A 15634-nucleotide genomic window follows, 5' to 3' on the forward strand; every position below is an offset into this window, starting at 1 on the left:
AGGATAAGCGCAGGGTCCTGCACTTAGGACGGAAGAACCCAATGCACAGCTACAGACTAGGGACCGAATGGCTAGGCAGCAGTTCTGCGGAAAAGGACCCAGGGGTGACAGTGGACGAGAAGCTGGATATGAGTCAGCAGTGTGCCCTTGTTGCCAAGAAGGCCAATGGCATTTTGGGATGTATAAGTAGGGGCATAGCGAGCAGATCGAGGGACGTGATCGTTCCCCTCTATTCGACATTGGTGAGGCCTCATCTGGAGTACTGTGTCCAGTTTTGGGCCCCACACTACAAGAAGGATGTGGAAAAATTGGAGAGAGTCCAGCGAAGGGCAACAAAAATGATTAGGGGTCTGGAACACATGACTTATGAGGAGAGGCTGAGGGAACTGGGATTGTTTAGTCTGCAGAAGAGAAGAATGAGGGGGGATTTGATAGCTGCTTTCAACTACCTGAAAGGTGGTTCCAGAGAGGATGGTTCTAGACTATTCTCAGTGGTAGAAGAGGACAGGACAAGGAGTAATGGTCTCAAGTTGCAGCGGGGGAGGTTTAGGTTGGATATTAGGAAAAACTTTTTCACTAGGAGGGTGGTGAAACACTGGAATGGGTTACCTAGGGAGGTGGTAGAATCTCCTTCCTTGGAAGTTTTTAAGGTCAGGCTTGACAAAGCCCTGGCTGGGATGATTTGATTGGGGATTGGTCCTGCTTTGAGCAGGGGGTTGGACTAGATGACCTCCTGATGTCCCTTCCAACCCTGATATTCTATGATTCTATGATTAGGGACTTGGGAGGTGGAAGGAGGCTCAGGGCTGAAGCAGGAGGTTGGGGTATGGGTGGGGGGGGGTGCAGGGTGAAGGCTCCGGGAGGGAGTTTGGGAGCAGGAGGGGACTCCAGGCTGGGGCAGAGAGTTGGGGTGAGGGAAAGGGTTCAGGGTGCGGGGTCCCGGTGACACTTACCGCGGCTCCCAGGAAGTGGCCAGCAGGTCTTTGCGGCCCCATGGCTCATGGGCAGCCAGGGAGGGTCCACGTGTTGCCCTTGCCCTCATAGGCACTGCCCCTGCAGCTTCCACTGGTCGTGGTTTCCGGCCAATGGGAGCTGCAGAGCCAGCCCTCGAGGTGGGGGCAGCGCACAGAGCCTCCCTGGCCGCCTTGTAGGGACCACAAGGACCTGGCGGCCGCTTTTGGGAGCCGCGCAGAGCCAGGGCAGGCAGGGAGCCTGCCTTAGCCCCAGGCCCCACTGTGCTTCCAATTGGACTTTTAACAGCTCGGTCAACAGTGCTGACGGGGGCAGCCAGGGTCCCTTTTCAACCAGGCATTCCAGTCGAAAACCTGGCAACCCTAATGTGAACCTGCTCACAGTGAGGATTAATATTCCTTTAAAGAAGATTAAAGCTTCCATCGCTGCTGGAAATTGCTGAGCAGCACATGGGAACACCAGCCTGAGCAGAACAGCAGCTGGAAAGGTTGCATGAGGGACACACTCAGACCAAGGGGTGAGGGGACATGATGTTTCCTTTGGACCTAACCCTCCCAAGTCTTGTCCTCGCATAATTCCCCCCTCCCAGTGATAGTTGGGACTGAAGACACACACATCACCAGTTCTGCTGGTTTCAGCTGTTTGTCAAAGGCTATTGTGGTGACAATTTGCCTTGGGCCAAGTTTAAAAGTATTGTCAAGATTTCTGTCTTTCCTATGAAAACTTCAGAACCCTGGGGGGTGGAGGAGCATGTCTGTGTAACTGATACCTCCTTCTTCTGTGAGACCCATGGGTTGGATCATAGAGTCATAGAATCATAAATGCCAAGGCCAGAAGGGATCATCATGATCATCTACTTTGAACTCTTGTATCACACAGGCCAGAGAACTGTCCCAGAATAACTCCTAGAGCAGATCATTTAGGCCTGGTCTACACTACGAGTTTAGGTCGAATTTAGCAGCGTTATCTCGATTTAACCCTGCACCCACCCACACGACGAAGCCCTTTTTTTCGACTTAACGGGCTCTTAAAATTGATTTCTTTACTCCACCCCCGACGAGGGGATTAGCGCTGAAATCGGCCTTGCCAGGTCGAATTTGGGGTACTGTGGATGCAATTTGACGGTATTGGCCTCCGGGAGCTATCCCAGAGTGCTCCATTGTTACCGCTCTGGATAGAGCTCTCAACTCAGATGCACTGGCCAGGTAGACAGGAAAAGGGCCGTGAACTTTTGAATCTCATTTCCTGTTTGGCCAGCGTGGCGAGCTCACCTGCACAGGTCACCGTGCAGAGCCCATCAGCACAGGAAACCATGCAGGCCCAGAATCGCCAAACAGCTCCAGCACGGACCCAACAGGAGGTATGGGATCTGATCGCTGTATGGGGAGACGAATCCATGCTGGCAGAACTCCATTCGAAAAAACAAAATGCCAAAACGTTTGAAAAAATCTCCAATGGCATGAAGGACAGAGGCTATAACAGGGACCCGCAGCAGTGCCGCATGAAAATTAAGGCGCTCAGGCAAGCCTACCAAAAAACCAGAGAGGCAAACGGTGCTCCGGTCCCAAGATAAGGATATGGGTTCCATCTATCGCCCCACCACAGTTAGGGAATCCCATTGCAGCAAAGCCATCCACTATGACCTGCACATCTCCCAGAGTCACTACCCTTGATATCAGCAGCTCAGCGATTGCGTTGGCTACTTTCATCACAGCAGCCCCCACAGTAGATTTGCCCACTCCAAATTGATTCCCGACTGACCGGTAGCTGTCTGGCGTTGCAAGCTTCCACAGGGCTATCATCACTCGCTTCTCAACTGTGAGGGCTGCCCTCATCTTGGTATTCTTGCACTTCAGGGCAGGGGAAAGCAAGTCACAAAGTTCCATGAAAGTGCCCTTACGCATGCGAAAGTTTCACAGCCACTGGGAATTGTCCCAGACCTGCAACACTATGCGGTCCCACTAGTCTGCGCTTGTTTCCCGGGCCCAGAATTGGCGTTCCACGCCATGAACCTGCCCAATTGACACCATGATGTGCACATTGCAGGGGCCCATACTTTGTGAGAAGTCTATGTCCATGTCCTCATCACTCCCGTCACCGCCTGGTTTCACTTTTGTTGCAGGTCATGGTTCTGCATATCCTGCTGGATAATGCGCACGGTGTTTATAGTGCTCATAATTGCCGTGGTGATCTGAGCGGGCTCCATGTTCCCAGTGTTTTGGAGTCTGCGCTGAAAAAAAGGTGCGGAACGATTGTCTGCCGTTGCTCTGACGGAGGGAGGGGCGACTGACGACATGGCTTACAGGGTTGGCTTACAGGGAATTAAAATCAACAAAGGGGGTGGCTTTGCATCAAGGAGAAACAGAATAGCCCCCTCAAGGATAGAACTCAAAACCCTGGGTTTAGCAGGCCATTGATTTCACGGCGGGAGGGAGGGAGAGGGGAGAAAATGAATACAAATGAATACAAAACAAATCTGGTCTATTTCTTGTTTTGATCCACTTCATCTATCTTTATACATCTTAGGCTGGCAGCAGATGGTGCAGTACGACTGCTAGCCATCGTCATCTCCTGGGTGCTCGCCAGAAGATGGTGCAGTACGACTGCCAGCAGGACTGAATCTCCATGAGACGAAACTTAAAAAGGGAAATGACCTGGCTGAGTCACTCCCATGTCTGCCCAGGCACCCCTGACCGACCTCACCGAGGTCGGCTTAAAGAGCACCCAGGAGTACGACAACGATGGCTACCAGTCATAATGCACCGTCTGCTGCCAAAAGGCAATGAGCTGCTGCTGTGTAGCAATGCAGTACCGCGTCTGCCAGCACCCAGGAGACATACGGTGATGGTGAGCTGAGCGGGCTCCATGCTTGCCGTGGTATGGCGTCTGCACAGGTAACCCAGGAAAAAAGGTGCAAAACGATTGTCTGCCCTTGCTTTCATGGAAGGAGGGAGGAAAGTGGGACCTGATGATATGTACCCAGAACCACCCGCGACAATGTTTTCCCCCCATCAGGCACTGGGATTTCTACCCAGAATTCAAATGGGCGGTGGAGACTGCGGGAACTGTGGGATAGCTACCCACAGTGCACCGCTCCGGAAGTTGACGATTGCCTCGGTACTGTGGACGCACTCCGCCAACTAAATGCACTTAGAGCATTTGTGTGGGGACACACACAATCGACTGTATAAAAACGCTTTCTACAAAACCGACTTCTATAAATTCGACCTAATTTCGTAGTGTAGACATAGCCTTAGAAACACATCCAGTCTTGATTTTAAAATTGTCAATGATGGAGAATCCACCATGACCCTTGGTAAATTGTTCCAGTGGTTAAGTACCCTCCCTGTTAAAAATTTACATCTGAATTTGTTTAGCTTCAACTTCCAGCCCTTGCTCCTGTTAGACTTTTCCCTGCTAGACTGCAGAGCCCATTATTTAATAGTTGTTCCCCCTGTAGATACTTATAGACTGTGATCGTCACCCGTGAAATCTTCCCTTTGTTAAGGTAATAGACTGAGCTGTCTGAGTCTATCACCAAAAAGTAGGTTTTCTAATCCTTTGGCCATTCTCGTGGCTCTCCTCTGAACCCTCTCCAATTTATCAGCATCCTTCTTGAATTATGGACACCAGTGCCAAACATAGAGGTAAATGAACCTCTCTTCTCAGACTGGAGATTCCCCTTCTTTATGCATCTCGGGATGGCATTAGTTTTCTTGGTCACAGTGTTGCACTGGGAGCTCATGTTCAGCTGATTTTCCATCACAATCCCCAAATCTTTTTCAGAGTCACTGCTTCCCCAGATAGAGTCCACCCTCCTGTAAGCATGGGCTCCATTCTTTGTCCCTAGAGAGATACATTTACATTGAGCTGTATTCAAATATGTATTATTTGCTTCTTCCCAAACTACCAAGTGATCCACATCACTCTGTATCAGAGACCTGTTCTCTTCAGTATTTCCCCTCTCCCCTTTTTGTGTCATCTGAAACTTTAACTGTGCTGATTTTATGTTTTCTTGCATGTCACTGTTAGAAATGTTAAATAGAGGAAGGCCAAGAACCCTGCCGAACCCCACTGGAAATACACCTGCTCAGTGACAATTCCCCATTTACAGTTAAGTTTTGAGACCTCAGTTGGCCAATTTTTAATCCATTTAAAGTGTGCTATGTCAATTTTATATCATTCTAGCTTTCTAAGCAAAATGTTGTGCAGTACCAAGTCTTAGAGAAGCCCAAGTATATTACATCAACACTATTATCAACCAAATTTATAATCTCATCCAAACAGGTGTCAAGTTAGTGTGACAGATTCTATTTTCCATAAACCCATGTTGATTGGCATTAATTACATTACCCTCCTTTAATTTTTTATTAATGGAGTCCCAAATCAGCTGCTCCATCATCTTGCCCAGATCAAGGCAGACCTATTATTACCCAGGTCATTCTGTTTATCCTTTCTAAAAATTAGCACAACATTAGCTTTTTTCCAGCCTTCTGGAACTTTCCAGTGCTCTAAGACATATTGAAAATCAGCATGAATAGTCCAGTGAGCTCCTCAGCCAGCTCTTTTAAAACTCTTGGAAGGAAGTTATCTTGATCTGCTGATTTTAAAATGTCTAACATCATTGGCTTCCATTTAACATCCTCCAGAGATACAAGTGGAATGTCAAGAGTGTTACCAACACAATATGATGAGCCTATATCAGGGACTTAACCAGGGTCAAGTGGAGCTCTATCCATTGTTTTCCATGCCCAACCCCCTTCCCTCTCTCCTTTGTGGGAGTGCTGCTCTGCCCCCGCCTCAGATCAGGGAAGCCAAATAGCATTCTGGCAGTATTGTTTCACCTGTGTAAGCAGAGATTGATTAGAGCCCAGAAAGAAGCTCTCATCTCTGTGTGTTTTATAAAAACAATGACAATGTAGAGTTCCCAAGGATCAAGAACCCAGATGGCATGTGTTACAGCTCTGTGGGGCATCGGCTGGCAGTGCTGAGTGTCACTAACCTCACATGCCATTAAGCCGCTATTTGGCTGGGAGTTCCCTAACCCCTGTGATATAAGCAGCGTTAAATCTGCTCCTGGTATCATCAGCAGAGTTTTTTCAGAAGCACAGGACAGCTACTTTAATCAGCAGGATTTCCTGTGGTGAGGAGAATTGTGGGTTCTCTTGTTTGTTTTAATCCCACTTTCCCCAAACCATGCTTGCGTGAGAAGTCTCATTCCTTCATTTTTAACTCTTGAGTGATCTTGGCTCTTTGTTTTCTCTTTGTCTTTGGTGAGTAGTATTCATATTAACTACATGCAAAACCTATGTTAAAAGAATATTACTAAGATTGCAAAGTCAAGCACTTAAAAGTTAGGAAATACCAGATGTAAGGTTGTCTGTGCAAGCCTCTGTGTAGGCATCAAGGTACAGTCTTTAATTACATGACCACAACTATGTTTTCCGCAGGATCGCTGCCTCATTCCACGCACAGGAGGGACGGTGCTCACTTATTGAACAGCTACTCAATATTTTGTTTTATTCTCGTTGGTCAATATGTAGCCCCAGGCCTTGTTTGCAGCAGACTATAAAAACCCTGCTATGAATAGAGAATTATTAATTTCCTCCTGGGCTTTTCTATGGTGCTTATCACCATGGTAAGGGAGCGCTTCACCAGTATTAATGGATTTATTTTCACAGCAGCCCTGCGAGGTGAAGGGGGTGGGATTATCCCCATTTCACAAATGGGGAACTGATGCACAGAGAGATTAAGGTCAAAAGTATCCATTAATTTTGGGAGACCAATTTGGACCTGATTTTTCAGCGTGCTTAGCATTACCTAGCATTTTATATGCCCGAAGCCCAGCTTCCATTGACTCCAAGTGCAGCTGGGAGCACTCAGCACTTCTGCAAATCAGATCCCATGGTTCCAAGTCAGGCACCCAGAGAATGAGGAACACACAATAAGGAAAAAATGTTGGTTGAAGTGACTTGCCCAGCACCAGGCAGAACTCTGCGACAGATGCAGGGATAGAATCCAGTTCTCCAGGGCAGCGTTCGACTGCCTTAACCGTGAGACCATCCTTGAGACCATCCTTTCTCTTCCTGCACCCCCTGCCTCTTTTACCACACACCTTCCAACTTCTGCAACAAATGAGGCAGAGCTACACAACCCTGATTCATCCCCAGAGCAGGGGTGGGAAATAGTGTGTGGTCATGTAATTGTAGGCTGTATCATAACACAGAGACAGAAGGGTACCGGACTGACCATCAGCACAGTTAGTCTGGGATGGCTCTGCCAGTCTAACTCCCCCATGGGGACATTCTATTGCAGAAGAGTTACTCTGCTTCCTCAGTCAATATCAATTCAGTGTTCACTCTGGGGGAAGACTGCCCCTTACCAAATCACCAGCACCTGGAACATTGTGGAATTCCTGTCTTCACCTAGCTGTCGCTAGCCTAAAAAAGTGTATGTTATCGGCCCATTTTGCCACCTTACCATTCACCCCATATCCTTAGACAATACCAGCCCTAGTACAGACCCTTTTGGCACTGTTATATTTTTGCCATGAAGAAAATTGACCATTAATTCATACTCCTTGTTTTCAGTCTTTTAGCTGGTTTTTGATCTAGAATAGAACTTTGTCTTCTGTCCAAGGACTAATTAATAGAACTGATTGAAACTGGGATTCTGTTGATAAAAATTGTTTCTGATGACATTTCTCAGTGGGAAATAATGAAATAAACGAAATGAAAATGTTCATTTTGTTTAATTTCAAATTGAAATTTTTGTTTTATTTTGGTGTTGTAAAACCAAAAATAATTCAAAATGGCAGAGTGGACAAAGGAAAAATGAAATACTGTAAATATGTCACTCTGTAGCTTTTCAAAATTCAAAAATTTTGAAAGAAAACTTCTTGTTCTAAAATTTTTGCTAGAAAAAAAGTGTTTTCAACCAGCTCTGCTGATTAGTTTCCTTATTAGCTTCTGGCGAGGGTCTTTGTCAAGGGCTTATTGAAAGTCTAAATAGGAAGATAGAGTTTCCTATACCAGATCAATTAATCTACCTAGTCCAGTGTCCTGTCTCTGACAGTGACTAGTACCAGATGATTCAAAGGAAGATGTAAATCCCTGATCATAGACAATTTGTAGTGACAATGTGTCTTTAGATCTAGGCACCTAGTTAATGTCTCTTATAAAAATGTCTTCCTCCAGCAAGCAGTTTTAAATTAACTTTTCTTGCTTGGGAGTCGCCTTTGGGGACAAATGTGCTAGAGCAGGTATCCAAACTGTCCGATTTAAAGGCCACAGTGACAATTCTGCAGGAGTCTAAGAGCCATGTCTTATTTCTATTAAATGACGCAGATTATAACCACTCATCTTTAATCATCCTTCAGAGACTACACACTCCATCATTCAGTACTCCTGCTAAAATAAATTAGGAATGTTCATTTCATCTGCTGAGACGGTGGATTGTATATTTCATCACTGCAAGGTAGCTAGTTCCCTGGGAGATGCCCTGTGATGTCATTAAAAGGGAAGTCGATACTCACGAACAATGCACTGATTTCCTCCCGGCAGCGTTTTCCATCCAGGGCAGCAGTAAGAGTGGAACCTTGAGCCGCAAACATTAGGTCTGTCATTTAGAAAACAAACATTTAGAATAATTTTTATTCTCCGTTCTCTGCAGATGGAGTAGTCAACAAAGTTCTATTGTTATGTTAAAGCATTTTAATGGCCTTTGATATGGCATTTCACTGCCAGTTGATGTTCCCTCCACTGGAGGGCAAGACCAGCCTCAACAGATAAATCCCATTAAAGGGAATCAACACACATTATTTTAATAAAACCTCAATGAACTTTTAACCTCTCTTTCAACAAAGTAAATACCATAGGACACAGCTGTACCTGCACTCCTGTGGAGGAGCACAGCCAAACGGCATGTGCATCACACTGCCCGTTACTTAGGATAAACGGCATGTTGGCTGGCTGCTCAGGCTGCAGAGTTGTGGTATATGGAACTTTTCATTTCCGTCTCCTGGTTTCAGGTCCAGACTGGGGACCGGGATACTACTGTCCAAAGGCTGTTCAATGGTTTGTGTGAAATGAGTTGTGGCCTCCCACTTGTACCAGGTGTGAAGTTGTCTGTGCACAAAATGGTTGCATCAGCTGGCACTTGATGGTTCTCTTGCAAGCTGCCTCAGCAACTGTGTATTTCCAGACTCTCAAATATTGATTTATATGTACATTGAACCTTAACTCTTGTTTCCTGGCCTTCTGATACTTGGGTTGTTGTTTTTTAGTTAGAACACTATCGTAGTGTAGAGAGAATAGATCAGCCAGTGATCTGGGCACTTGTTTGGGACATGTGAGTCCTGGGTTGAATTCCCTACCACACCACAAACTTTGTGTGCTGTCTTGGCAATTCACCTAGTCTCTGTGTCTCACATTGCCCTCTGTAAAATGGGGAGGTAGCACTGCCTGCCTCATGGGGGGGTTATGGGATAAGTAAATACATTAATGACAGTGAGGCACTCCGATACTTCAATAATGGGGGCCATATAAATATCTAAGATAGATTTAACAGCCTTATGTTACTGAGATGAGCTCTCGACCTTTCCCCCCTAGATATATTTACTATGCTATACAACAGAGGTACTGTATGTTCTGCACTAGAACTGGCCAGAAAACAAAAATTCCCTTTCGCAAACAATTGTGAGGTTTTGACATTTGTTCTGCATCAGAACTAAAACGAGACTTTTCAAAACTTGTAATGAAAACCACAAGAGAGAGAGACAAAGCATGCAAGAAGAACCAGGTAATTAGGTCACTCATGGGGGATGAGACACAGACTCAAGTCCCTGGTCTGATTCAAGCAGAGAAGGGACTTAAACCTGGGTTTTCCTCATCCCAGATGAGTATCCTGACCCCTGAGCTATTGGTTATTCTGGGGTGGCGGTCACTCCCTCTTTCTGGTTTTGACCAGAAATTCCGTCTCTTAGACCTGAGAAACCTTCCCAACAAAAGTTTTGTTGAAACTGATACATTCCCGGGAAAAGTTTTCATTTCAATTAACCAGCACTGTCTGACAAAACAATGTCTCACTGAAAAATTCCCTCCCCACTCTCTTCAGGACAGAGGGTCCTTATGTATGTAGCTCAGCAGCGCTGGACACGGGGTCAGTGCTGATCTCACTCGCGCCAGCGTGACTCCACTGGAATTCCTGTTGACTCATACCCTTGCTGGGGAGATCAGACTTGGACTCTGAGGCTTGTTTCTCTCTATAAATGTTTAATGGTTCCCTGATTTCACTGCAGTGGTCTGTTACCGAGTTATTGGGTACCTATGGGCAGCACTGACCTCCCTTACGTTGCCTGTCAGTCTTAGATCCCTTCCTTCTCTCCCTGCATATCTTCCTGCTAGGAGAGGCTGCACTAGCAGTGTTGATGCAATCAACAACGGCAGGGGTGAGGAGCAATGGGATTCAATGGGTGATGCTTTTGTGAGGCTGCATGATGGAACCTAGAGGATGGGACTGGGATGGGGCACGGTGGAGCACTTCTGGAGATAAGGGAATCCCCAAAGAGTCTTCGAGAGTCCCTGAGGCACTCAGCTAGGTGTCCTCAGCCCTTGAGCATTCACCAAAGCAGCCATTTCCCCTGGTCATGGGTTTGTTTGTTTTCCTTTGATTCCAATTGAAGCTTTATTCATTTTCATGAAGCAAACAAAGCAAGACCCCTGGAGCCCACATAACGACGTCAGCCCTGGAATGTACTTTACTAAGGACTATCCAGAGTGTTGTGTCATTGTTACACTTCACTAATTCCTAGCTAGACAATTCACTTCTCACGCCTACATGGAACAACCCAAGCTTCCCAAGCAAACCTCCGACAGAAAACATGAGACACCAAACCACTTCCCGTCTGCACACCAGGCACTGTCAGGTGAAGAATCCTGAGAACACGATGCTAAGACAACCCTGACAAGTATTCCTCTGCGCAAGAGCTGCTGAGGTGTTAACATGGGACCGGGCTGGTGTATCAGAGATAAGGGAAGGCATGCAGGAAACTTCTCCACCTTGCCCAAGTCACAACTGCAGACCTTGAACTTGGGCAGCACAGAGGATGCTTCCACAGGATCCACCCTAAGTCAATAGCAGTGGAGCATGGGGACAACGCAAGAATGAAAAGCACATGACAAGCCTGTATTGAAGATGCTACATCTCAATATGACCTTATGTGGAAGAACAGCCTGAGACTGTATAGTTCACAGAGACATACATTATAAGGCCAGAAAGGAGCACGGTGATCAGCTAGTCCAGGGGTCGGCAACCTATGGCACGCGTGCCAAAGACGGCACATGAGCCCATTTTTAATGGCACGGCAGCAAGCTGTGGTCACGGCAGCAAGCAGCGTGCCATTAAAAATCCGGCCTGGCCCAGCCCGCTCTTCTCCACTCCCCGTCCCCTCCCGCAGAGGCAAGGGGCAGAAGCTTGGTCCTGCCAGCTCTCCTACCCCTTCCCGCAGTGTGCTGGGTTCCTGCCCCTCCTCCTCCTCTCCATCCCTCCCTCCCTGCCACTGCTCCCAGCGAAGGCAGAGAGGAAGCAGGGGCAGGGCCTTGGGGAAGTGAGGCATATCCCCTGCAGCCCCCTGCTGTGAGCACCCCATGACCCCAGCCCTGAGCCCTGTACCCCCCTCACACACACCCAGCTCTCTGCCCTATGCCCTGCAGCCCCGCACACCCCCAAGGCTCCTGCCCTGAGCCCTGTACCCCCCTCACACACACCCAGCCCTCTGCCCTGAGCCCTGCAGCCCTGGACACCCCCAAGGCTCCTGCCCTGAGCCCTGTACCCCCCTCAAACACACCCAGCTCTCTGCTTGACTCCTTCACCCCCCCCATGACCCCAGCCCTGACTCTGGCACGCCCACACATACCCAGGCCCCCCAAACCCCATGCACCCCCCACATCCTGACTCTTGCACCCCCCACATCCCCACCCCCACCCTGAGCACCAAATGGGAGCTCCTGCACCTCCCCCCACCAAATGGGAGCTGCCCAGGTAAGCGCTCCACACCCAAACCTCCTGCCCCAACCATAAGCCCCCTCCCTCATTCTAGCTCCTGGCCAGACCCTACACCCAACCCCCAGCCTGCTCCTTCACCCCAGCCCTGTGCTCAGTGCACTCCCACCCTCAGCTCAGTGCAGAAAGAGGAAGAGAATGGCCAGAACCAGGGAGAAGGTAGGTACCTACTGTGTGTGGGCAGGGCCGGGACCCCAGACTGGCAGCGGGCTGAGCTGAACCAGCAGCCGGGATCACGGCTGGCAGGAGCCGGTGAATGGAACCCCTGAGCCGCTCAGCCCACTGCTGGTCTGGGGTTCTGGCTGCCAGCCCCTTGCCAGCCGGGGTCCCGGCCACAGGCCCCGCTCAGCCCGCTGCCGGCCTAAGTGAACGGAACCCCAGGCCGGCAGCGGGCTGAGCGGGCCGGCGGCATAAGATCAACATTTTAATTTAATTTTAAATGAAGCTTCTTAAACATTTTGAAAACTTTGTTTATTTCACAATACAACAATAACAATACAATACAACAACTGTTGAGTCAACAGTGTGCCCTTGTTGCCAAGAAGGCCAATGGCATTTTGGGATGTATAAGTAGGGGCATTGCCAGCAGATCGCGGGACGTGATCATTCCCCTCTATTCGACATTGGTGAGGCCTCATCTGGAGTACTGTGTCCAGTTTTGGGCCCCACACTATAAGAAGGATGTGGAAAAATTGGAAAAAGTCCAGCAGAGGGCAACAAAAATGATTAGGGGACTGGAACACATGACTTATGAGGAGAGGCTGAGGGAACTGGGGATGTTTAGTCTTCAGAAGAGAAGAATGAGGGGGGATTTGATAGCTGCTTTCAACTACCTGAAAGGGGGTTCCAAAGAGGATGGCTCTAGACTGTTCTCAGTGGTAGCAGATGACAGAACAAGGAGTAATGGTCTCAAGTTGCAGTGGGGGAGATTTAGGTTGGATATTAGGAAAAACTTTTTCACAACGAGGGTGGTGAAATACTGGAATGCGTTACCTAGGGAGGTGGTGGAATTTCCTTCCCTAGAAGTTTTTAAGGTAAGGCTTGACAAAGCCCTGGCTGGGATGATTTAGTCGGGGATCGGTCCTGCTTTGAGCAGGGGGTTGGACTAGATGACCTCCTGAGGTCCCTTCCAACCCTGATATTCTATGATTCTATGATTCTAATAGTTTAGTTATATAATATATAGACTTATAGAGAGAGAGACCTTCCAAAAAACATTAAAATGTATCACCGGCATGTGAAACCTTAAATTAAAGTGAATAAATGAAGACTCGGCACACCACTTCTGAAAGGTTGCTGACCCCTGATCTAGTCTGAACTTCTGCATTGCCCAGGCCAGAGACCTTCCCTGAATTAATTCCTGTTTGAATTAGAGCAGATCTTTTAGAAACACATCCAAACTTGATTTAAAACTTGACAGTGATGGAGCATCCACCACAGCCCTTGGTTAATTACCCTCATTGCTGAATATTTACACCTTATTTCAAGTCTGAATTTGTCTAGCTCCAGCGTCCAGCCATTGGATCTTGTTATACCTTTGTCTGCTAGAATGAAGAGCCCTTATTATCAGATTTCTGCTCGGCATGAAGGTATTTATAGACTGTGATCAACCACAGCCTTCTCTTTGTTAAACTAAATAGCTCCTTGAGTCTGTCACTATAAAGCATGTTTTTGAATCCTTTAATCATTCTTGTGGCTCTTTGAACCCCTGCCAATTTATGAACATTCTTCTTGAATCATGGAAACCAGAATTGTACACAATATTGCGGCAGGGGTCACACTAGTGCCAAATACAGAGTTAACAGCCCAGGATCACATTAGCACTTTTGTTAGATCACATTAGCACTGTGTTTCGTTGGGAACTCATGTTTAGCTGATCATCCACCATGACCCTCAAGTCTTTTCAAAGTCACTGCTTCCCTGGACAGAGCCCCCATTCCGTAAGTATGGCCTACATTCTCCTTTCCTCAATGTACAACTTTATGTTTGGCTGTATTAAAACATGTATTGTTTGCTTGTACCCAGCTTACCAAGAGAGCCACATCACTTTGTATTAGAGACCTGTCCTCTTCAGTATTTACCACTCCCATAATCTTTGTGTCATCTGCAGACTTCATTAGTGGTGAGTTTATGTTCTCTCCCAAGCCACTGATAAAAATGTTAAATAGTGTAGGACAAAGAATGGACCCCTGGGGGAAACCCAGAGGCTCAGTGATGATTCCATGTTAACAAATATATTTTGAGAGACTTCCCTTAGCCTGTTTTAAATCCATTTAATGTGTGCCATGTTGAATTTGAATCACTCTAGTTTCCTAATCAAAATGTCACGTAGTAACAAATCATATGCCTTACAAGAGCCTAAGCAAATTACAGTAACATGTTATCAACCAAACTTGTAATCTCCTCAAAAGAAGATCCAGAGTTAGTTTGATTGGCTCTATTTCCCATAAACCCATGTTGATTGGCATTAATTCTATTGCCCTCCTTTAATTCTTTCTTAACTGAGGTCTGTATCAGCTGCTCCATTAGGTTGCCCAGGAGAGATGTCAGGCTATAATTAAAGACTAGCAGACTGCTTACACACAAGGGGACTGAAGTCAGGTTGCACAAGTAACCCTAACTTTGGCATTTCCTTAACCACGCAGCTTGGAAAGTTCTCTTCATTTGCTTTCATCACAAAACTCAGCTCCAATTGCTGGGAGGAGGAGAATTCCCCAGCGGTTGATGCTCCAGTGGGATTTCCAAACCTCAGCAACTTGCAGAAGGAACTTTATTTAAAATGTGCCTCCGCATGAGAGCAGTTATGTGGGGGCAATGGCAGCTCCAGGATACAGCAAACGAAACATCTAACTCACAAGCCTCTCAAACGCCTCCTTTTTGACATTGAAAACCGGCTGATGCTCCCCTGAGCTTCATTTCCATTAGCAAGTTCTTTTCACTTTCCAGTCAACAAACATTTCCCTTAGTAGGGCTTGTAGCCCTATTGCCTGGATGTATTGTCCCTGTGCATGGGACAGCGGTGATGGAGCCATACCTGATACTAAAGCTCAGTTTACAGAGACCCATTCATTTTACTCTGGCAGACTCCTGGGACCTCAGCCCAGAGTCACAACAGCGAGCAGATGATGCTGTCATTGTGTTATTCAGAGGGGTAGCCATGTTAGTCTGGATCTGTAAAAGCAGCAGAGTCCTGTGGCACCTTAAAGACTAACAGACGTATTGGAGCATAAGCTTTCGTGGGTGAATACCCGCTTCGTCGGATGCATGTTCTCACCCACAAAAGTTTATGCTCCAATACGTCTGTTAGTCTATAACAGGGGTCGGCAACCTTTCAGAAGTGGTGTGCCGAGTCTTCATTTATTCACTTTAATTTAAGGTTTCACATGCCGGTGATACATTTTAATGTTTTTTAGAAGGTCTCTCTCGCTATAAGTCTATATTATATAACTAAACTATTGTTGTATTGTAAAGTAAACAAGGTTTTCAAAATGTTTAAGAAGCTTCATTTAAAATTAAATTAAAATGTTGATCTTACGCCGCCGGCCCGCTCAGCCCGCTGCCGGCCTGGGGCTCCATTCATCTAAGCCGGCAGCGGGCTGAGC

General features: G+C 47.1%; 1 protein-coding gene across 1 annotated transcript in view; it reads right to left on the reverse strand.

Annotated features, from left to right (window-relative positions):
• Positions 1-15634, reverse strand: part of FBN3 (fibrillin 3) — a 293987-nt gene that overhangs the window by 234931 nt on the left and 43422 nt on the right. Inside the window, exon 3 of the mRNA XM_074939600.1 lies at positions 8507-8589. Within this exon, the coding sequence (XP_074795701.1) occupies positions 8507-8589 (83 nt within the window). The remainder of the gene's footprint in view (positions 1-8506; positions 8590-15634) is intronic.

The sequence above is a fragment of the Natator depressus genome, chromosome 25 (assembly GCF_965152275.1).
Source record: "Natator depressus isolate rNatDep1 chromosome 25, rNatDep2.hap1, whole genome shotgun sequence".
NCBI classification, from domain to species: Eukaryota; Metazoa; Chordata; order Testudines; family Cheloniidae; genus Natator; species Natator depressus.